The sequence below is a fragment of the Erythrolamprus reginae genome, chromosome 8, assembly GCF_031021105.1.
Source record: "Erythrolamprus reginae isolate rEryReg1 chromosome 8, rEryReg1.hap1, whole genome shotgun sequence".
Lineage (NCBI taxonomy): Eukaryota > Metazoa > Chordata > Lepidosauria > Squamata > Dipsadidae > Erythrolamprus > Erythrolamprus reginae.
The window spans coordinates 6,894,453-6,917,564 of NC_091957.1; the positions used below are offsets into that span (position 1 = coordinate 6,894,453).

At 43.5% G+C, this 23,112-nt stretch overlaps 1 protein-coding gene across 1 annotated transcript in view; it reads left to right on the forward strand.

Annotated features, from left to right (window-relative positions):
• Positions 1 to 3,902: 3,902 nt before the first annotated feature.
• The window catches only part of NIBAN2 (niban apoptosis regulator 2), an 87,876-nt gene continuing 68,666 nt past the window's right edge, over positions 3,903 to 23,112 (forward strand). Inside the window, exon 1 of the mRNA XM_070758736.1 lies at positions 3,903 to 4,198. Within this exon, the coding sequence (XP_070614837.1) occupies positions 4,144 to 4,198 (55 nt within the window). The 5' untranslated portion in view covers positions 3,903 to 4,143. The remainder of the gene's footprint in view (positions 4,199 to 23,112) is intronic.

Here is a 23,112-nt window from a genome sequence, read left to right on the forward strand (position 1 = left end):
CTTCCTCTCTCTCTCTCTTTCCTTCCTTCTTTCTCCCCATTTTTTCCAGTTGTTTCTTTTTCATTGCATAATATTTAAATATTATTGAAAGGTTATTTACTTCTCACTTTCCTTCCTTCCTTCCCTTCCTTCCTTCCTCTCCCTTTCTTTCTCTCTCTCTCTCTTTCCTTCCTTCCTTTTCATTCTTTCCCTTTCTTTCTCTCTCTCTCTCTCTCTTTCCTTCCTTTCCTTCCTTCCTTCCTCTCCCTTTCTTTCTCTCTCTTTCCTTCCTTCCTTCCTCTCCCTTTCTTTCTCTCTCTCTCTCTTTCCTTCCTTCCCTTCCTCTCCCTTCCTTTCTCTCTCTCTCTCTTTCCTTCCTTCCTCTCCCTTTCTTTCTCTCTCTCTCTCTTTCCTACCTTCCTTCCTTCCTCCTTCCCCCCCCCCCTTTCCCCAGTTGTTTCTTTTTCATTCCAAGGGGATTCTGAACCTCTGCTGCTTAACACCTCGGGCTCACCAAGTCAGCAGGTGCAGTAGTGGTTAGATAGCTAGTAGCCACCCAGCTATCTAGGTTTCTTGTTAAAGCTTCTTGGAAAGAAAACAATAACTGGGTTTGTCATTTACCCAGCAAGCGCTATTTATAAATCCTTGCAGCAAGCAATTAACCCCAAACCTGCAAGGAGCCAAGGTCACTTCCTACGGTTTACAACCCGCATTGTTTGCTGTCTAATTTAACGGCCTGCATTACGTGCAGATTGCAGGAAACTCTTTGCATGAAAATCCCTAGATTGATTCTGTTCTCGGGGATTGTAGAAACATAGAAGATTGACGGCAGAAAAAGACTTCACGGTCCATCTAATCTGCCCTTATACTATTTCCTGTATTTTATGTTTGGATGGATTTACCAACTATGTCTGCTGGAAGTTTGTTCCAAGCACCTACTACTCTTTCAGTAAAAGAATATTTTCTCACGTTGCTTCTGATCTTTCCCCCAACTAACTTCAGATTGTGCCCCCTTGTTCTTGTGTTCACTTTCCTGTTAAAAATACTTCCCTCCTGAACCTTATTCCACCCTTTCACATATTTAAATGTTTCGATCCTGTCCCCCCTTTCCCTTCTGTCCTCTAGAGCAGTGTTTCCCAATCTTGGCAACTTGAAGATATTATTTATTTATTTATTTATTTATTTGTCCAATACATAAATACATAGGAAGAAAATAGACATGTGATAATATAAAAGAGGGTGAAAGTGAACTTAGAGGAGAGGATATATGTAAGGAAGAGAATATATAAGATAGGTAAAAGAAAGGAAAGACAATTGGACAGGGGACGAAAGGCACACCAGTGCACTTATGTACGCCCCTTACTGGCCTCTTAGGAACCTGGAGAGGTCAATCGTGGAGAGTCTAAGGGAGAAATGTTGGGGGTTAGGGGTGGACACAATTGAGTCCAGTAGTGAGTTCCACGCTTCGTTAACTCGATTGTTGAAATCATATTTTTTACAGTCCAGCTTGGCGCGGTTCGTATTAAGTTTGAATCTGTTGCGTGCTCTTGTGTTATTGCGGTTGAAGCTGAAGTAGTCATTGACTGGTAAGACATTGCAGCATATGATCTTGTGGGCAATGCTCAGATCGTGTTTTAGGCGTCGTAGTTCTAGGCTTTCTAGGCCCAGGATTGTTAGTCTATTTTCGTAGGGTATTCTGTTTCGAGTGGAGGAGTGAAGGGCTCTTCTGGTGAAATATTTTTGGACATTTTCAAGGGTGTTGATGTCTGAGATGTGGTATAGGTTCCAGACAGATGAGCAGTAGTCTAGGATGGGTCTGGCAAAAGTTTTGTAGGCTCTTGTGAGTAGGGTGAGGTTGCCTGAGCAGAAGCTGCGTAGGATCAGGTTGACAACTCTAGAGGCTTTTTTGGCGATATTGTTGCAGTGGCCTTTAGCACTTAGGTCATTCGATATTAGTATTCCAAGGTCCTTTACAGAATGTGGACTTCAACTCCCAGAATTCCCCAGCCAGCATTCAGCTTGTTGGTGCACATGTGCATGCTTGAGCAGAACTAAGGCAACAGCTCGTGTGCCGGCAGATATGGCTCCATGTGTCACCTGTGCCATAGGATCGCCATCAGTGCCCTAGGGATTCTAGGCCACTCACAACCAAAAATAAAACACACAAATTAAAACCTGTAAAAAAACAATTTAAATTCCACAGTTAAAAACCATGCATAATTTTATGGCTTGATCTCCATGGTACACCATGAGATCAACGGCCCCAAATCGGTGACTCAGGTTCACAGGAAATAACAAATTTATAACAATTGAAAATATAAATAGTCAAGCAAATAATAGCAATAGGCTGTTAAAGAAAAATGAACTTGTTTTACCTGTTCCTGTTTGTTGCTTTAGTTGTAACTTATGTTTATATTATATGTTGTTAGTTTGTCATGTTATATGTTTTTTTTTTCATTTTTCTTTTTTTGTATATATACTGCTCAAAAAGTAAAGGGAACACTCACAATAACACATCCTAGATCTGAATGAATGAAATATTCTCATTGAAGCCCAAAATCAAATTTTCATGCCCTCCCATACACAAAATCAAAAAGTGGTTTCCAAGGAGAAGCAAAATTGTATTCTTTATTCAAACCACACCATTTTAACTTTTACTCTTCAATGTTTTAAAAAAACAAAACACATTGTCTAATGAGACCTAGACTTTGGAGGCATGGAGTAAACTATGACGCGGTTAACCCCAGGTATGTCCAGTATGTAAACATAGACGTTGCAAGCTTTGTTAGGTTACCCGAAATGATAACTATAAATTTGACAGGATTTGACGTCAAAAGGAGATGGGAGGAACACATTTTCTGATTTTGCTGTACCTTAATCCCACAAAGTTGGAGAGGGAAGGAGGAAGACTCCGCTATGTATTTAGCTAAACCAAGAACCAACTGCATGTTTTGGTGACATCATCATCATCATCATTATTATTATTATTATTATTATTATTATTATTATTATTCTGGAATCGGGCCAGAATACCTCTGGGACTGCCTGCTGCCGCACGAATCCCAGCGACCGATTAGGTCCCACAGAGTTGGCCTTCTCCGGGTCCCGTCGACGAAACAATGCTGTCTGGCGGGACCCAGGGGAAGAGCCTTCTCTGTGGTGGCCCCGGCCCTCTGGAATCAGCTCCCTATCCAGGAGATTAGGACTGGCCCTACCCTCCTTGCGTTTCGCAAACTTTTGAAAACTCATCTATGTCGCCAGGCATGGAGGAATTGATATATCCTTAACTGCCTTTGATTTTATGGATGGTGTGTGTGTTTGGGATGTAATGACTGTTTTAATAGGGTTTTTTTTAAAGGCTGTTTTTAACATTGGATTTGTATATGATGTTTTATTGTTGTGAGCCGCTCCGAGTCCTCGGAGAGGGGCGGCATACAAATCTAATAAATTATTATTATTATTATTATTATTATTATTATTATTATTATTATTATTATTTATTAGTTTTGTATGCTGCCCCTTTCCCAAGACTCGGAGCATGTTTTATTTTTTCAGCCTGAGGCTTCCTGTTTGAAAAAAAATGCATTTTTCTTCTTCTCTGTTTCTTCTTCTGAGTCCATTCTCCCACTCCTCCTGTCTAAAAAACCATGCATGCTTACAACTCCTCCTCCTTCCTTCCATCACTGATGATGTTACACACCTGGGTCACGAAACGTCCGGAAGCAAACCACCGCGCGCCAAGCACCCCGTCCTTCAAACCCGTCGTTTCAACCTCGTGAAAAAAAGATAATTCTCCTTCCTCGGTACCCAGGGAAGGCGGCAGGGCGCGCGCGCTACTCTCCCTCTTCCAACTTCGCGGGGACGGAGAGGGGGAGAAAAATAAATATGTATTTTTTAAAAAAGCAGGGACGGAATCCCGCGGAGGAACGGGAAGGCGAGCCAAGCAAGGCGTGTCGCAGGAGGAGGAGGAGGAAGCAGCCAGCGAGCGAGTGAGCAAGCTGCGGGCGCCCGGGAAAGAACCCGCCTCGCTGGCTCTTCTCCCCTCCCCTCCGGCTCGGTCCGGCCACCCCATGGAGTGCATCGCCCGGCGGGGCTCTTCTGCTCTCCTCCTTTAGCCCCCAAACAGCCTCCGTCCTCCAGCCTCTTGCGTCTCCTCCGTCCGCCATGGGCGACGTCATCTCGGCTCACCTGGACGAGAACAGGCGCCAGTCCATCGCAGGTGAGGCCAGGTAGAGGCGGGAGGGGGTGAGCGGGGGGGCGAGGGGCGCCTCTCGGCTTTGCAACGTCTCCCAACTCCGAGGATGTTGAGTCGGGGAAGGGGCTGCCGCTATTGTCGCCGTCTCGGGCGAGAACATAGGGGTCCTTTTTGGAGAGGTTGGGCGAGAACTGGGGTCCTTTTTGGAGAGGTTGGGCTGAATTGGGGAGGATTTAGGGGTCGTGTTTTTGTTTTAAACGTCGCCCGTTTGCAAAGCAAGCAAGAGGAGGGGGGGCTTCTCAGTCTCCAGCTTGACAAGACCCCCCCTCCACTTCCTGGTGGGGGAGTGGGCGGCTTAGCTTCCTGCGCCTTCCCCCCCCCTTCTTTTTCTTTCCTTCTTCTTTAGACTACTTTTGCGCGCAAGTTTTGCGGGAAAGCAGAGGTGGGATTTGAGCTTTCTTTTAAGAAGGTGGGTGGGGAGGCGAAAAGTTCCGGAGAAAGACCGCCGCCGCCTTTACAGGCCCCCGCGTGGATTTTTCCAGATTTTGTGTTATTGGGGGGGGGGGACTGCAGACGTGCGGTTTTGGTTTTGTTGTTGTTTGTTTGTTGTTTGTTTTCAAAGTTCTTTTTTTTCTCTTTTTCTTGTCTCTCTTCCCTCCTTTTTCCCCTCCTTCTTTATTTCCACGTTGCCACTCCTTTCTTTTTTTCTTTTTTCGCCTCGCCCTCTTCTCTTCTGGCCCGGGAGGGAAGGGTTGGAAAGGGAAGGCAGGAACTAGATTCTGAGGAAGCCAGGCGCATGGTTGGGCATGAAAAGGGTCTCTCTCTCTCTCACACACACACACACAATCAATCTCTCGACCACACACACCACACACAGTCTCTCTTTTTTTCTCTCACTCACACACACCTCACCCCATCCACACCACAAACCCACAATCTCTCACATACAATCTCTCTCTCTCTCTCTCTCTCTCTCTCTCTCTCTCTCTCTCTCTCTCTCTCTCTCATACACACACAAAATCACACACAATCACACACACACAATCTCTTTCTCACACACAATCTCTCAGACACAAAATTTCTCTCACACAAATAATCTCTCTCACACACACCACACCTACACACCTCCCACACAATCTTTCTCTGACACGCACAAAACACACAAAATCTTACATACACACACACTCTCTCTGTGTGTCTGTTTCTCTCTCTCTCACACACACACAATCTCTCACACACACAAAATCATACATGCAAAATCTCTCTCACACAATCTCTCTCACACACAATCTCTCAGACACAAAATTTCTCTCTCACACAATCTCCCTCTCTCACACACAAAAAATCTCTCTCACACGCACCACACCTACACACCTCCCACACAATCTCTCTCTGACCCATACACAACACACAAAATCTCTCTTACATACACACAAACACACACACACAATCTTTCTCTTACACACAATCTCTCTCTGTGTGTGTCTGTTTCTCTCTCTCTCACACACACACAAACCACACACACACAATCTCTCTCACACACTTTGGCTTGAATTCGCTTGGCTTCTTTTTCGGTTTCGCTTCAGGGAAGGGAGGTTCTTGTGTTTCCAGGAGCTTCCACTCTGAAAATGGCCCCTGGAAACCTGGGAAGGGGAAGTTGTGAGAAAATGACTTTACTCCCACATAGACGCAAAGGATTTTTTCCCCCTCTGCAGACTTTGTTGTTGTGATTGTTTTTGCTTCCCTGGTCAACAATCTCAACTGTTGCCTGGCGTCTGTAAACAGAAGTGGCTGTTTGATGAAAAGGGGAAAGTTAGGGACCAAAAAAATAAAAGTCCAAATACAGTGTACATACACACACACACACACACACACACACTGCTCAAAAAAAAATAAAGGGAACACTTAAACGACACAATATAACTCCAAGTCAATCAAACTTCTGTGAAATCAAACTGTCCATTTAGGAAGCAACACTGATTGACAATCAATCTCACATGCTGTTGTGCACATTCAATTTTGTACAGAACAAAGTATTCAATGGGAATATTTCGTTCATTCAGATCTAGGATGTGTTCTTTGAGTGTTCCCTTGATTTTTTTGAGACATACATACATACATACATACATACATACATACATACAAGCATGCATGCATGCATGCATACATACCCATGCCAGGGAATTTCTAGACGCCTGGCACTCTGACAAATCAGCCATCCATGGACACATAACCACGAACATCTACAGACCACAGGTAGTCCTTGACTTAAGGCCACCAATGGAGCCCCAAAATGTGAGAAAAGTGAGAAATTGGTTTGAAGTGAGTTTGGGCCTCATTGTACCACTTTCCCTGCAAGAAAAGAAGCAAACAGCAAGCACCCCACAATCTTCTCCTTTCCTCCTCATCTCCACAAATCTACTAGCGCTGATGATGTTACCTAGGTGGGTCATGAAATGCCTGCAAGAAAAAAAAGCAAGCACCAAGACAGACAGCACCAAGGACCCCACAATCATCTCCTCCTTCTCCTTTCTCTCCTCCTCCTCTTCCTCCTCCATAGCCCCCACTCCCTTCTAGCACTGATGAAGTTCCATAGTTGGGTAATGAAATGTCAGCAAGGAAACAGTCCAGCTCAGAGAGCACCAAGGACCACACAGACCTCCTCCTCTCTCTCTCACACACACACACACTCCCTTCTAGCACTGATGAAGTTCCATAGTTGGGTCATGAAACACCTGCAAGAAAACAATCCAATTCAGAGAGCACCAAGGACCATACAAACCTCCTCTTCTTCCTCCTCCTCTTCTCTCTCCTCCTCTCCCTCCTCCTCTTCATGCACCCCACTCTCTTCTAGTACTGAGAGTGTTACCTAGTTGGGTAATGAAATGTCTGTGAGAAAACAATCCAGCTCAAAGACCACACAGTCGTCCTCCTCCTCCTCCTCCTCTCCACACACCTTTTAGCACTGATGATGTTACCAAGTTGGGTTTAAGCAGTCACTAAATAAGCTGTTGCAAGTCCAGGGTTACCTTTATTGGTCTGTGTGCCGTCTCCCAACTTTTTCGAGATTGGCTGGGCCTTTTTATGTGCTTTTTTTGTTTTTAGCTCATGATGAAACAGAAAAGTATTTTGGCTTTTGGTTCTCCCACCATATACATCAGTGTTTCCTAACCTTGGCAACTTGAAGATATTTGGACTTCAACTCCCAGAATACGCTGGCTGGGGAATTCTGGGAGTTGAAGTCCAGATATCTTCAAGTTGCCAAGGTTGGGAAACACTGATATATATATATAGCCAAGGTAAAGAGAAGGAGAAGGCTACATCGGTTGGGTTTCTGCCTGTACATTCCCTCAACACTGTCAGACATTCTACTAAATCTGCACTTCTATTCTACTAGTTTTTCTCATCATTCCTTTCACCCATTTCCTCCCATGTTGACTGTATGACTGTAACTTGTTGCTTATATCCTAAGATTTTTATTAATATTGCTTCTTCATTGCTTATTTGACCCCTATGACAATCATTAAGTGTCGTACCATATGATTCTTGACAAATGTATATTTTATTTTATGTACGCTGAGAGCATATGCACCAAGACAAATTCCTTGTGTGTCCAATCACACTTGGCCAATAAAAATTCTATTCTATTCTACATAGCAAGGGCTTCTTGTCTGCAGAGATCTGAAGAGGCTTTGGCTGGCTGGGTGAAGGATATTGAACATTCTTATGGGTTATTATTATTTTATTCACAAAAAAGCAGTAATACGCAGGAAACAAGATTGACATGCTGGATTTCGTGTCACAATATCCCAAGTCGAACATTTCCCAAGTGTCTAGGACTGTGTGATGTATTTTCGTATGATGCGCCCAGATCCAAGCACGGTGGCCTTTTGCTCAATTTTTATTGTTTTCAAATGCTGGCTGAGGTCTTTTGGCACAGCACCCAGTGTGCCGATTACCACTGGGACCACTTGTATTGGTTTATGGCGGAATCGCCATAGTTCAGTTTTAAGATTCAATTTGACTGTCACCTGGTATGGCAACATCAATGATCCACACTTTTTTCCTTTTCCACAATTGTGAGGTTTGGTGTATTGTATTTCGAAAGCTTGTCAGTTTGAATTTGAAAATCCCAAAGTATTTTGGCATGCTTGTTTTCAGCTGCTTTCTCAGGTTTATGATCCCATCAGTTCTTTACCACTGGTAGGTGGTAGCTGTGGCAGAGGTTCCAATAGAGCATCTGGGCCACGTAGTTGTGCCTCTGTTTGTAGTCCCTCTGTGCCATTTTCTTGCAGCTGCTGAGGATGTGATCAATTGGGTTGTTGTTGTTTGTTGTTGTTGTAGTTGTTATTATTATTATTCATTTTAATAATTTTTATTAATTTGTTTTAAAAAGCATAATCAAGAAAATATATACATTGACATATTTGCAATATTTGCAATACACAAAGAAGAAAATAGAAAAACATACATACACTTCTAAACAAACAAAAAACACCTGGACAATTACAAAATTACAAATAACATAAAATATCATCAATTTCCTCTTGAGAGAAGAAGAATTACAGTCTTGTTGCTTATCAAATTATTTTCTGGTGAATAGAAGTCATCGGCATTCACTGTTGTTCTTTTTGGTTATCAATGTCTTCTCTATTATTGTTATTTTTAAACCGCCTTCCGTACCCTTTTTTATTAATAAATTTACTTACATAAAGATTTGTTTTCACAAAAACTCATTGTAATTGCATCATATTTCATCTTTCTGTCAATAAATACATATCCTAAAGCATCGTTATTATCATAATTCAATTTGAACTTCTATTTCTCCTCTTAAACCAATCATAAAATATGTTCCATGTTTTATAATAATCGGAGTCTTCTTTGTTTTTTAATTTTAATGTTAAGGCATCTAGTTCTGCACAGTCAAGAATTTTCTTTAGTAATATTTTTATTATTATTATTATTATTAAACAATAATACACAGCAAATGAGATTGATATGCTGGATTTCGTATCACAATATCCTGAGTTGAACACTTCCCAAGTGTCTAGACTGTATGATGTATTTTCATACGATGCACGCAGATCCAAGTACAGTGGCCTTTTGCAACTAACAGATCGTGATTGTGTCTATGTTTATTATTTTCAAATGAGGTCTTTTGACACAGCACCCAGTGTGCCGATCACCACTGGGACCACCTGTACTGGTTTGTCTGCATTGGTTGCCGATCAGTTTCCAGTCACAATTCAAAGTGTTGGTTATGACCTATAAAGCCCTTCATGGCACCGGACCAGAATATCTTCGGGACCGCCTCCTGCCGCACGAATCCCAGCGACCGGTTAGGTCCCACAGAGTCGGCCTTCTCCGGGTCCCGTCAACCAAACAATGCTGTCTGGCGGGACCCAGGGGAAGAGCCTTCTCTGTGGGGGGGCCGACCCTCTGGAACCAACTCCCCCCGGAGATTAGAACTGCCCCTACTCTTCCTGCCTTCCGTAAACTCCTTAAAACCCACCTTTGCCGTCAGGCATGGGGGAACTGAAACATCTTCCCCTGGGCATGTTTAATTTATATATGGTATGCTTGTGTGTATGTCTGTTAGTATATGTGGTCTTTTAAATCTTTTAATTTTAAATTTGTTAGATTATTTATGATTTGTTTCCACGTGTTGTGAGCCGCCCCGAGTCTTCGGAGAGGGGCGGCATACAAATCTAAGTAATAAATAAATAAATAAATAAACTCCTTAAGACCCACCTCTGCCGTCAGGCATGGGGGAACTAAACATCTCCCCCTTGCCCATGTTGTTTTGCCATTGATTGATTGACTGTGTGTCTGTTTTTATATACATTGGGATTGTTTTATGAATTTATTAATTTTAAACTGTAATTAGATTGGTGGGCATTGGATTTGTTATTATGTACTGTTTTTTATTATTGTTGTGAGCCGCCCCGAATTTGCGGAGAGGGGCGGCATATAAATCCAATAAATCTAATCTAATCTTTATACCAGAGTCGTCATAGTTCTATTTGAAGACCCTGATATCAGCTAAGTTTTCCTTGTTGTTTCTCATCAATTCGACTGTCACCTGGTATGGCGACATCAACGATCCACACCCTCTTCTTTTCTGCAGTCATGAGGTCCGGTGTATTCTGTCCCAAAACCTTGTCAGTTTGAAATTAAAAGTATTTTGGCATGTTTGTTTTCAACTACTTTCTCAGGTTTATGATCCCACCAGTTCTTTACCAGTGGTAGATGGTAGTTGTGGCTATTATTATTGTTATTGTTGCTGTTGTTGTTGTTGTTGTTGTTGTTGTTATTATTATTATTATTATTATTATTATTATTATTATTATTATTCCTTGAAAATGTTTTGCTTCTCCTCCAAGGAGCTTCCTCAGTTCTGCATTCTGCATTTAGGCTGTTAAAAACCGGGGAGAAATAAAGGAGGATCTTGGCATGCTGAAGGGGCATGTTCATTTTAATGACCATCTGAAGTTACAACAACACTAGAAAAAAAGTGAAATTATGGCTTCCTTCCTTCCTTCCTTCCTTCCTACCTACCTACCTACCTACCTACCTACCTACCTACCTACCTATCTATCTATTTCTATCTATCTATCTATCTCTATCTAGCTACAGTATCTATCTATCTATAGTATCTATCTATCTATCTATCTATCTATCTATCTCTATCTAGCTACAGTATCTATCTATCTATAGTATCTATCTATCTATCTATCTCTATCTATCTATCTCTATCTAGCTACAGTATCTATCTATCTATAGTATCTATCTATCTATCTCTATATATCTCTATCTAGCTACAGTATCTATCTATCTATAGTATCTATCTATCTATCTATCTATCTATCTACATCTATCTATCTATCTATCTATCTATCTCTATCTATCTATCTCTATCTAGCTACAGTATCTATCTATCTATAGTATCTATCTATCTATCTATCTATCTATCTATCTATCTATCTATCTATCTATCTATCTATCTAGTTACAGTATCTATCTATCTATAGTATCTATCTATCTATCTATCTATCTATCTATCTATCTATCTATCTATCTATCTCTATCTAGCTACAGTATCTATCTATCTATAGTATCTATCTATCTATCTATCTATCTATCTATCTATCTATCTATCTATCTCTATCTAGCTACAGTATCTATCTATCTATAGTATCTATCTATCTATCTATCTATCTATCTATCTCTATCTATCTATCTCTAGCTACAGTATCTATCTATAGTATCTATCTATCTATCTATCTATCTATCTATCTACATCTATCTATCTATCTCTATCTATCTATCTCTATCTAGCTACAGTATCTATCTATCTATAGTATCTATCTATCTATCTATCTATCTATCTATCTATCTATCTATCTATCTATCTCTATCTAGCTACAGTATCTACCGGTATCTATCTATACTATCTATCTATCTATCTATCTATCTATCTATCTATCTATCTATCTATCCATCTCTATCTAGCTACAGTATCTATCTATCTATCTATCTATCTATCTATCTATCTATCTATCTATCTATCTATCTCTATCTAGCTACAGTATCTATCTATCTATAGTTAGTATGTATGTATGTATGTATGTATGTATGCATGCATGCATGCATGCATGCATGCATCTATCTATCTATCTATCTATCTATCTATCTATCTATCTATCTATCTATCTATCTATCTATCTATCTACACTGTCTGTCTGTCTGTCTGTCTGTCTATCAATCAATCTTGATTTATAAGCTGCCCATCTCCTGACAGACTCAATAAAACAAAACAAAACAAAATACAAAATTATGGCTGTCAACAGCGTTTTCCCAGGGTCACGCGATCAAAATTCAACCCGCTCGGAAGTCGGATTCCACTTCCAAAACCTGCTGCTGCAGTGATTCGCTTAACAACGATGGCAAGAAAAGGATGTAAAATGGTCTGACTCCCCCCCAAAAAACCCCATGTCTCAATTAAGCCCCAAGGATTTTGGCTTCACTTGCTGCTTTTAAATTGAAGGTTACCTGTTTATTTTTTTACTTCCCCCTTCCTCCACCCTTTGGGGTGTTCTGCTCTGGAAGATCTCTTTTGAATGGAAGGGTTTTTTTCCCCTTTTTTTAAAAAAGAGGAAAAAAAGTCCCGAGGCATTGCCACAAACACGTGAGCCTTTTCTTCCTTCTTCTCCCACACCCTGACACACCTTGTTTCTCGGGCTGCCAAGAAGGAGGTTTGATCCTGGGTGGAACTCAGCCTCCAACTTTCAACATTTCTCACCGGCCACCCTTCTCTCGATCCAGAAAAGTTTAGATGCCCTTTTTTGATGTCTTGGGGAAAACCAGGGGAGGTAAAAGCCACAGGAATAGCACTTGCACCTATACGGGTGGGTGGGTGGGGTGGTCCTCAACTTATGGCCCACAGTGGAGCCTGGAATTTATGTAGCTAAGTGAGGAAACCTGTGGAGTGAGTTTGGTCCCGTTTTACGAACTTTTCTTGACGGGTTTCTTAAGCGAACCGCTGCGGCGGATTGATAAGGATCATGGTCGTTATGTGAATCTGGGCTTCTCCGTGGACTTTGGTTGTCAGAAGGTTGAGAAAGGGGAAGAAAAGGAAGGAGGAAGGAGACTGGGAAGGGAGAGAGGGAGGGAGGAGGGAAGGAAGGAAGGAGACTAAGAGAAAGAAGGAAGGAGACTAAAGGAAGGGAAGAAAGAGACTAAGAGAAGGAAGGAAGGAGATAAAGAGAAGAAGGGAAGGAGACTAAGAGAAAGAAGGAAAGAAGGAGACTAAGAGAATGAAGGAAAGAGAGTAAGAGAGGGAAGAAAAGATGGAGAGTAAGAGAAAGAAGGAAGGATATTAAAAGAAGGAAGGAAGGAGATTAAGAGAAGGAAGGAAAGAAGGAGACTAAGAGAAAGAAGGAAGGAGATTAGGAGAAGGAAGGAAGGAAGGAGACTAAGAGAAAGAAGGAAAGAAGGAGACTAAGAGAAAGGAAAGAAGGAGACTAAGAGAAAGAAGGAAGGAGATTAAAAGAAGGAAGGAAGGAGACTAAGAGAAGGAAGGAAAGAAGGAGACTAAGAGAAAGAAGGAAGGAGATTAAGAGAAGGAAGGAAGGAGACTAAGAAGGAAGGAGACACAGAGAGGGAAAGAAGGAAGGAAGGAGATTAAAAGAAGGAAGGAAGGAGACTAAGAGAAGGAAGGAAAGAAGGAGACTAAGAGAAAGAAGGAAGGAGATTAAGAGAAGGAAGGAAGGAGACTAAGAAGGAAGGAGACAAAGAGAGGGAAAGAAGGAAGGAAGGAGATTAAGAGAAGGAAGGAAAGGAGACTAAGAATTTTGATCATGTGACCATGGAGGAGATGCCACACCGGTCGTAACTCTGAAAGAAACAGTCACAACCAAGCCAGTTCTTTCAGTTCCGTTGTAACTTTGAACACTCACTAAACGAACAGTTTTAAAGTAAGGACAACTGGCACACCAAGATGACAGTGGAACAGTGTTCTGTCTTTATTATATTGATAAAATAAAGCTTTTACTTTCTTACTTACTTACTTACTTACTTACTTACTTACTTACTTACTTACTTACTTACTTACACAATGGAACTTTGTTTCGAGGTGCCAAGTGTATCGGTGGTTATTGAAACGGATGTCCAAGTGCCGCCTATATGTTGGTTGAAGCAGGCAGCGTTCCCCTGGGTCCCATTTGTTGGGGGTCAAGGGAAAGGGAGGGTCTTGCCTTCTCTTCCTGCTCAAGATCCCCATGGACAAATGGCGGGCCACTGTGTGACACAGAATGCTGGACTCGATAGGCTCTGGCCCAATTCAGCATGGCTCTTCTTACGTTCTTATGTACACGTTTTGGGTGAATTCTGCCTGTTTGACACAGGCGGATTTGGCACCCGCTGCCAAATCGGAGTGATTTTATCCAGCTCTGCCAAGCTGGGTGTTTCCCTCTCTTAATCCGGCCTGCTGGCAAAAAAACCCCCAACAACTAAACAAAACCTGATCCTTCTGTTTCTGTCTTTTGGGATATGGGGAAGAGTGTTTGAGAAGGGTGGTGTCCTCTCCTACCAGATGGGAGTCTTCACAGAAGCTATGTTTCTGAATTTGGCACAATGGCGGCCTTTTGCACGGCCAAATTGAACCCCAGGGAGAGAAATAGAAGTGAAAGGCCCGGCTAATTGTCAATTACCGACTTGATCCCACTTAGGCCGAAGGGTTGAAGAAGCCCTCGATTGTCAGAAATGAGATAGTATCTAGAGTTGGAAGGGGCCTTGTAGGTCAGAGATTTATTTATTTATTATTTTATTAGTTGGACTTGTATGCCGCCCCTCTCCGAAGACTCGGGGCGGCTCACAACAAGTAAAAACAGTCACAACAATCCAATTAATTAAAATATTTAACGATTTAAGAAAAACCCCATGTAATAGCAAACACACACACAAGCATACCATGTATAAATTAACATGCCCAGGGGAGATGTTTAGTTTCCCCATGCCTGACGGCAAAGGTGGGTCTTAAGGAGTTTTCGGAAGGCAGGAAGAGTAGGGGCAGTTCTAATCTCCAGGGGGAGTTGGTTCCAGAGAGCCGGCACCGCCACAGAGAAGGCTCTTCCCCAGGGACCCGCCAACCGGCATTGTTTAGTTGACGGGACCCGGAGAAGGCCCACTCTGTGGGACCTAATCGGTCGCTGGGATTCGTGCGGCAGGAGGCAGTCCCGGAGATATTCTGGTCCGATGCCATGAAGGGCTTTAAAGGTCATAACCAACACTTTGAATTGTGACCAGAAATTGATCGGCAGCCAATGCAGACTGCATTGATAGTGAACCTTTTTTTCCTCGGGTGCTGAAAGCATGTGCTATCGCGCATGTACGAGTGCCCACACCTAGTAATGGGCAGCCAAAATTTTTACTGCCACACTGCGGGTGTGGCTTATTTTGCGGGCGTGGCTTAATGGTCATGTGACTGGGTAGGAGTGGCTTGGCGGCCGTGTGATCAGGTGGGAGTGGCTTGAATGAACATCATCGTTCCAGTGAACTGTTAAGTCCGCAGTTTACAACCTCACCAGTGTCGCTCTCTGGGGTGATAATTTGCTTCGCGTTTCCAGCTTTCTTTCCTCCTTCCTGGCCTTGGGAGGTGGCCACGTGACGCTGGAGGGGAGCCGGGCAGGAGAGAGGGAAGCTCATCTGAGGCCAGGAAGGATGAAAGAGGAAAAAAGTGAGGAGCGTGCAGCAGCAGGGGAAAAAAGGAGACCTGAACCGAAACCAATAATCCAGGAAGTGACAGCCGCCAATCAGCTGGAGCTGTGCATACATCTTCATTTCTGCCAGTGGAACCGCCTTCTGCCACACGAATCCCAGCGACCGGTTAGGTCCCACAGAGTTGGCCTTCTCTGGGTCCCATCGACGAAACAATGTCGTCTGGTGGGCCCCAGGGGAAGAGCCTTCTCTGTGGCGGCCCTGAACCTCTGGAATCAACTCCACCCAGAGATTAGGATTGCCCCCACCCTCCTTGTCTTTCGCAAACTCCTTAAAACCCACCTCTGCCATCAGGCATGGGGAAATTGATTCCCCTGGGCCGTTTCCATTTTATGTATGGTTTGTCTGAGATGTATGACTGTTTTTTATATTAAGGGTTTTAAATTGCTTTTAATCATTGGATTTGTACTGTTTGGTTGTTGTAAGCCTCTCCGAGTCTTCGGAGAGGAGCGGCATACAAATCTAATAAATAATAATAATAATAATAATAATAATAATAATAACTGTGTTCCACCCTGTCCTGCCTCCTGACCACACCCATAATTCAATGCCTGGGGATGGCGAAAATGGCCTTCCCCTCGAGTCCCTCTGGAGCAGAGGTCTTCAAACTTGGCAACTTTAAGACTTGTGGACTTCAACTCCCAGAATTCTACAGCCAGCTAAGAAATAATTGATGGGATGATGGGACAGGGTCAGAGGTTATGTGGTTAGTAAAATTCGAGACCAAGGTATAAAGAATAAACTGGAATCACTCTACAATTTGTAAATATTGTGTGTTTGAGGATGCCCTGTTCTTATCTAATCTCTGCTCAGGCAGGAGACCGTATGCCCATGATGGTGAACCTCCACCGACATATGAGCCATTGCCCTAGCTCAGCTCCAGCGCATATATGCATGCTGGTCAGCTGATTTTTGCCTTGTGTGGACGCTCTGGGAGGGCGTTTTCAGCCTCTGGAGGGCTGTTCTCACCCTCCGCAGGCTGGGCAGGGCAAAAAACGGGCCTACCAGAGGAGCAGAGCAGGAAGGAGACTAAGAGAAGGAAGGAAGGAAGGAAAAAAGGAAAGAAGGAGACTAAGAAAAGGAAGGAAGGAAGGAGATTAAGACAAAAAAAGAAGCAAAGAGACTAAGAAAAGGGAGGAAGGAAGGAAGGAAGGAAGGAGACAGACTAAGAGAAGAAAGGAAGGAAAGAGAGTAAGAGAAGGAAGGAGATTAAGAGAAGAAAGGAAGGAAGGAAACAGGAAAGGAAGTAGATTAAGAGAAGGAAGGAAGGATACTAAGAGAAGGAAGAAGGAAGACTAAGAAAAGGAAGGAAGAGACTAAGAGAAGGAAGGGTTGTCCGTTCATGCCTGGGGGATTGGGGTCACGCACACATGTGCAGAAGTGCGGCACATTGGGGGGCATTGAATTATGGGTGTGGGCACGCCCGCCCGTGCTTTCCCTACCCAAGGGGAAAAAAGATTCCCAGTCACCGCGCTATGCCATTTTGGACGAAACGTCTGTCCAACCTCTTCTTTAAAACCGCCTCCAGCGTTGGAGCACCCACAACTTCTGGAGGGAAGACTTTCTGCCGGTGTGATTGTTCTCACTGTCAGGAGGTTTCTAGGTCTGCTCAGAGGCATCGAAGTCGAGGTTCCCCCCTCGCCAGACGTCTCCTCCTGCCAAGTTTGCTGAATGTTGCAACGGAAGATTTGCGAGGAATGACTCAAGCAGTGGAAGAAATGAGTCGCTGGTTTAGTGGGAAGAGATGGGTCATTCAAGAATCTCTCCGGGTGTTTTTCTGACTCATTCTGTGCAAGAGGGCATTCTCTCTTCCCCCATTCGAAGAATGGCCCAGAGCAGTGTTTCCCAACCGTGGCAACTTGAAGCTATCTGGACTTCAACTCCCAGAATTCTCTATCCAGCAAATGCTGGCTGGGGAATTCTGGGAGTTGAAGTCCAAATAGCTTCAAGTTGCCAAGGTTGGGAAACACTGCCCCAGCATTTGCACATTTCCATCCCATCTTTATTCCATCATTATTCTATCTTTTATTCCATCAGTCACTGCAGGGTGGCACTAGAGTGCAGGCTTGCAGGCTAACTCTGCCGACTGCCAGCAGTTCGATTCTCAGCAGGCTCAAGGTTGGCTCAGCCTTCCATCCCTCCAAGCTCCATAAAATGAGGATCCAGCTTGTTGGACTCAACGGGCTGATATTGTAAACCGCTTAGAGAGGGCTCTAAAAGCACAGTGAAGCAGTATATATAACTCTTAAGTGTTATTTCTATAGCTGTTCGGCTCTTGCATTCAGAGCCTTGGTGGCGCGGTGGTTAGAATGCAGCATGGCAGGCTAATTTCTGAGGACTGTCAGCAGTTCGATCCTGAACGGCTCAAAGTTGACTTGGCCTTCTATCCTTCCGAGGACAGTAAAATAAGGACCCAAATTTTGGGGGGGGGCAGTAGGCCGACTCTGTAAACTGCTTAGAGAGGGCTGTGAAGCACTGTGAAGCAATATATAAGTGCTATTGCCCTTCCTTCCTTCCTTCCTTCCTTCCTTCCTTCCTTCCTTCCTTCCTTCCTTCCTTCCTTCCTTCCTTCTCTTAGCCTCTTCCTTCTCTTAGCCTCCTTCCTTCTCTTAGCCTCCTTCTCTTAATCTACTTCCTTCATAGAAACATAGAAACATAGAAGACTGACGGCAGAAAAAGACCCCATGGTCCATCTAGTCTGCCCTTTTACTATTTCCTGTATTTTATCTTACAATGGATATATGTTTATCCCATGTTATTCCTTCCTTCTCTTAATCCTTCCTTCTCTTCGCCTCTACCTTCTCTTAGCCTCCTTCCTTCCTTCTCTTAGCCTCCTTCCTTCTATTAATCTCCTTCCTTCCTTTCTTTCTTCCTTCCTTCCGTCGCTTGGGGGAAATTGGTCGACTGTAAACCTCTTAGAGAGCGCTGTAACGCACTGCGAAGTGCTACTGCTATCGCAGGCCAGGAGATTGGCAAATGGTTTATAAGGTCTTCCTTGTCCCGCAGTGCGGCTGGTTCCCACCAGTGACCCCTTGTCCTAATGAGGTCACACAAATCAATGATTGCCTAGTTAAAGATTCCCAGACCTGGGACCGTATTATCGTTCCCAGATAGCATTGCCGGATCCTGCTTGCTACTTCCCCACCCCGCTCCCTCCTCTCCTTCCGTGTTCCAACAAGCCCCGTCTTCAAGGGAGGGAGGACTCTCATTAAGCGAGCCCAATTTACCTGCCACTCTTTTTTCCGCATGGCGCTCCAGGGCGCACCTCGAAACGATGGGTGGTGAGCGGGATGAGCACAGCCCGTGTTGCAGACGGGCAGGAGAGCAGGTGGGACGATCCGGCTGCCAATTTCAGGTGTTGCAATGCAACCTTGCAATTTGGAATTTTACCTGCCGTGCTTCAGAGGCAATTATTAATGAAGTGCCGGCATAAATTCGACTCCTGTACGCATCGGAAAGCACGAGGCATATTTCCCATGTACACTCCTTCACCAGGCGATTCGGTCTAAATGTTAACTTTACGTTTAAAAAAGTGACTTAGAAGCATTTTACTTATAAATTGTCTTTTTCTGGCTTAGAATATAAAATAATATAGAATGGTAAAATACTTCTTGAGCAAGGGGTTGGACTAGAAGACCTCCAAAATCTCTTTCCACCCTAGGATTCTATGTTTTAATGCAGTGTTTCCCAACCTTGGCAACTTGGAGATATCTGGACTTCAACTCCCAGAATTCCCCAGCCAGCATTTGCTGGCTGGGGAATTCTGGGAGTTGAAGTCCAAATATCTTCAAGTTGCCAAGGTTGGGAAACACTGTTCTAATGAAATGAAGGCTATGTACAATGGAATGGGATAATAATAGCCATAGCATAGAATAGAGGAGTAAAGAGTGGAATGGAATAGAATAATGGAATGAAGACTAGACTAGAATAGAATAATCGAATGAAAACTAGACTAGATTAGACTAGATTAGAACAGAATAGAACAGAACAGAATAACAGAGCTGGAAGGGACCCTGGAGGTCTTCTAGTCCAACCCCTTGTTTAGTCAAGAAATCCTATACCATTTCATACAAATGGTTTTCCAATCTTTTCTTTAAAACTTCCACTATTGGAGCATTCACAAATTCTGGAGGCAAGTCGTTCCGGGGATTAATTGTTCTAACTGTCAGAAAATTCCTCCTTAGTTGTAGGTTGCTTCTCTCTCCTTGATTAATTTCCATCTGTTGCTTCGTACCCTTCTGCCCTTGGGTGCTTTGGAGAATAGCTTGACTCCCTCTTCTTTGTGGCAGCCCCTGAGATATGGGAACCCTGCTCTATTTTCAGAAACAGTGAATTATTCCCCAACCGCCACTCCCTGGTTTAAAATGTGAAGCGAATGGCCATTTCCAAACTTCCCCATGACTACAGCTGTGGCGGTGTGGGAATGTAGCCAGTGGTGGTTGCTTCCAAAGAGAAATGAGTGCTCATTGCTACAGCTATGAAACAGTTAAAATTTAGGAGTTGAAACCTGGTTTGCCAGCTGTCCACAAACCATAGCTTCCCCATCACTTTTGCACGTAGACCAGGTTTCTTTGGCATGGACTGGGCTCCACCCACCCAGGGTTATGCATTTCAGATGGGTGTAAATCTTACTAATAAATTAGGCCGAGCTGTCAGACAATTTGCTTAAAGCTCGAAGCATTATACGAACTCCACTGTGGCTCGCTGACGGTTAAGACAACTTCCTCATGGAACCCGATGCAGTCACAGCCTATGACTGTAGCCCATGCATTGTTTTAAATCATAATGGGGTTCGTTTGGTTAGGATTTAGTATATATTGTATGAACCCAGCCCTGAAATGTATGAATCATGGTCATGCTTGAACAGAATCTTGGCACTTACGTAAACATTTTACTTGAGGAAGGAATTAACCCTCCACGTTGAGGATTCAAAATTGGTGTTTTTGACCATCTCTTTTAAAACACGATAGCAGCCTTCCAATATTTGAGGGGCTGCCACAGAGAGGAGGGGGGTCAAGTTATTTTCCAAAGCACCAGAAGGCCAGACAAGAAATAACGAATTGAAACTGACCAAGGAGCAGCGATGGGCTACCAAAATTTTTACTACCACACTGTGGGTGTGGCTTATGCATTTTGTTTCAACATCTTTCAGTGCAAATTGGGTGTTCTAGGGTGGAACTCCATTTTCACTACCCCACTGCGTTTCCCCTGTGTCTGGGCACTAGCCCACCCCTGATGAACTACTATATAAAGTATATGTACACACATACTAGTTGGTCATCACCTATAAAGCCCTTCATGGCACCGGACCAGGGTATCTACGAGACCGCCTTCTGCCGCACGAATCCCAGTGACCGGTTAGGTCCCACAGAGTTGGCCTTCTCCGGGTCCCGTCAACAAAACAATGTCGCTTGGTGGGGCCCAGGGGAAGAGCCTTCTCTGTGGTGGCCCCGGCCCTCTGGAATCAACTCCCCCCAGAGATTAGAATTTCCCCCACCCTCCTTGCCTTTCGTAAGCTCCTTAAAACCCACTTCTGCCGTCAGGCATGGGGGAAACTGAGATATTCTTTCCCCCTAGGCCTTTACAATTCATGTATGGTATGTTTGTTTGTATGTATGGATGTTTGGTTTTACAATAAGGGTTTTTTAGTTGTTTTAGTATTGGATTTACATGCTGTTTTTTGTTACTGTTGTTAGCCGCCCCAAGTCTACGGTGAGGGGCGGTATACAAATCCAATAAATAAATAAATAAATAAAATAAATAAATAAATACACGTACAGCTCTTCTAAAATTATACACATTCAACCTCATTTACTGCGATAGAAAAACATACCCAGAGCCCAGAAGGGGGAAAAAGAAAAAAAAAAATCAAAGTTTTGCTACCGGTACTGCGTACCTGATCCTACCCGTAGGAGCCCACCACTGCCAAAGAGAGATTCAACTTGGAAATAAGGAGGAACTTTCTGATGGTGAGAGCGATTAACCAGTGGAACAAAAGTTGCCTGCGGAGGTTGTAGTCTCGCTGGGACGTTCACGCAGACTGGCGGCGCAGCTCCATTTTTGCTACTGGTGCGCAGTGTGGTGTGTAGCAGGTAGCAACAACCTGATTACTGGTTGGACTAGAGCAGTGATTTTCAAGCTTTTTTGAGCCGCGGCACATTTTTTACGTTTACAAAATCCTGGGGCACACCACCAACCAAAATGACACAAAATGACACCCTAAGACACTCTCCTCTCTTTTTCCATCCCTGTTTCCTCTCCCCCCCCCCTTGTGTGTGTATATACACACTCTTAAACCATTTCCAAAAACAGGTGAGGGCTGGGGGTTTTTTCTCTCTTATTCTTTGGGTCCTTTTTATCATATGCTTTAAATCAAGAGTCACTTCTCTCTCTTTTGTTTCTCTCTCCTCTCATTCTCTGTCACAATCATTTTCTCATTTCTCTTTTTTCCTCCCCTTTTTGCTCATTTCTCTCTCTCCCTTCCTCTCCTTTTCTCTCTCTCTCTTTCTCTCTTGCTTTCTTTCTCTCTCTTTCTCTCTCTCTTGCTTTCTTTCTCTCTCTCTCTCACTCTCTCTTTCTCTCTCAGCAAAAAGTTGCGAGACCGGAACCTGAGCTTCCTGCTTCACGGCACACCTGACCATGTCTCGCGGCACACTAGTGTGCCACGGCACACTGGTTGAAAAACACTGGACTAGAGATCCTTGACAGTCCCTGTCAACTCTTGTTTTTCCGATACTGGTTGTGTTGCATCTTCCTACACATATGATGAGCAGAGAAGGACAAAGGTCCCAGCTGTGGTTGGAGCCCTGCTTAAAAAGAAAAAAAAAATTGATGAAGAATGGCTTTCTTTCGCTTCCATAAAAGCTGCCACAGCTCTTTTTTCTTTCTTTGGTAAATGTCAAGCAGAATGTGTCCCAGACTTGGCCTTTAATCCACTTAGTTGGGAGAAGGACAGGCAGCCTTCCAGCCCATAAACGCAAGACGACAGAGGTCTTTGGCTCGTTTCGTCTTTACTAAATGTGCTCTCACCGTTTTTTGGTTGAGTTTTATTTTAGGGCGATGGCTCGACTTGATCCACTTTTGCATTGGAGGTTTGTGGTTTCAATTCAATTTATTAGATTTGTATTTATTTATTTAGTTAGTTATTTAGTTAGTTATTTAGTTAGTTATTTATTAGATTTGTATGCCGCCCCTCTCCATAGACTCGGGGCGGCTAACAACAATAAAAAGACAATATGAACAAATCTAATATTAAAAGTAATGTAAAAAACCCCAATTTAAGAAACCAATCATACATACAGACATACCGTGCATAAATTTTATAAGCCTAGGGGGAAGGGAATATCTCAATTCCCCCATGCCTGATGACAGAGGTGGGTTTTAAGGAGCTTATGAAAGGCAAGGAGCGTGGGGGCAACTCTGATATCTGGGGTGAGTTGGTTCCAGAAGGTCGGGGCCGCCACAAAGAAGGCTCTTCCCTTGGGTCCTGCCAAACAACATTGTTTAGTCGACGGGACCCGGAGAAGGCCAACTCTGTGGGACCTAACTGGTCCCTGGGATTTGTGCGGCAGAAGACGGTCCCGGATATATTCTGGTTTGGTGCCATGAAGGGCATTATAGGTCATAACCAACACTTTGAATTGTCACCGGAAACCGATTGG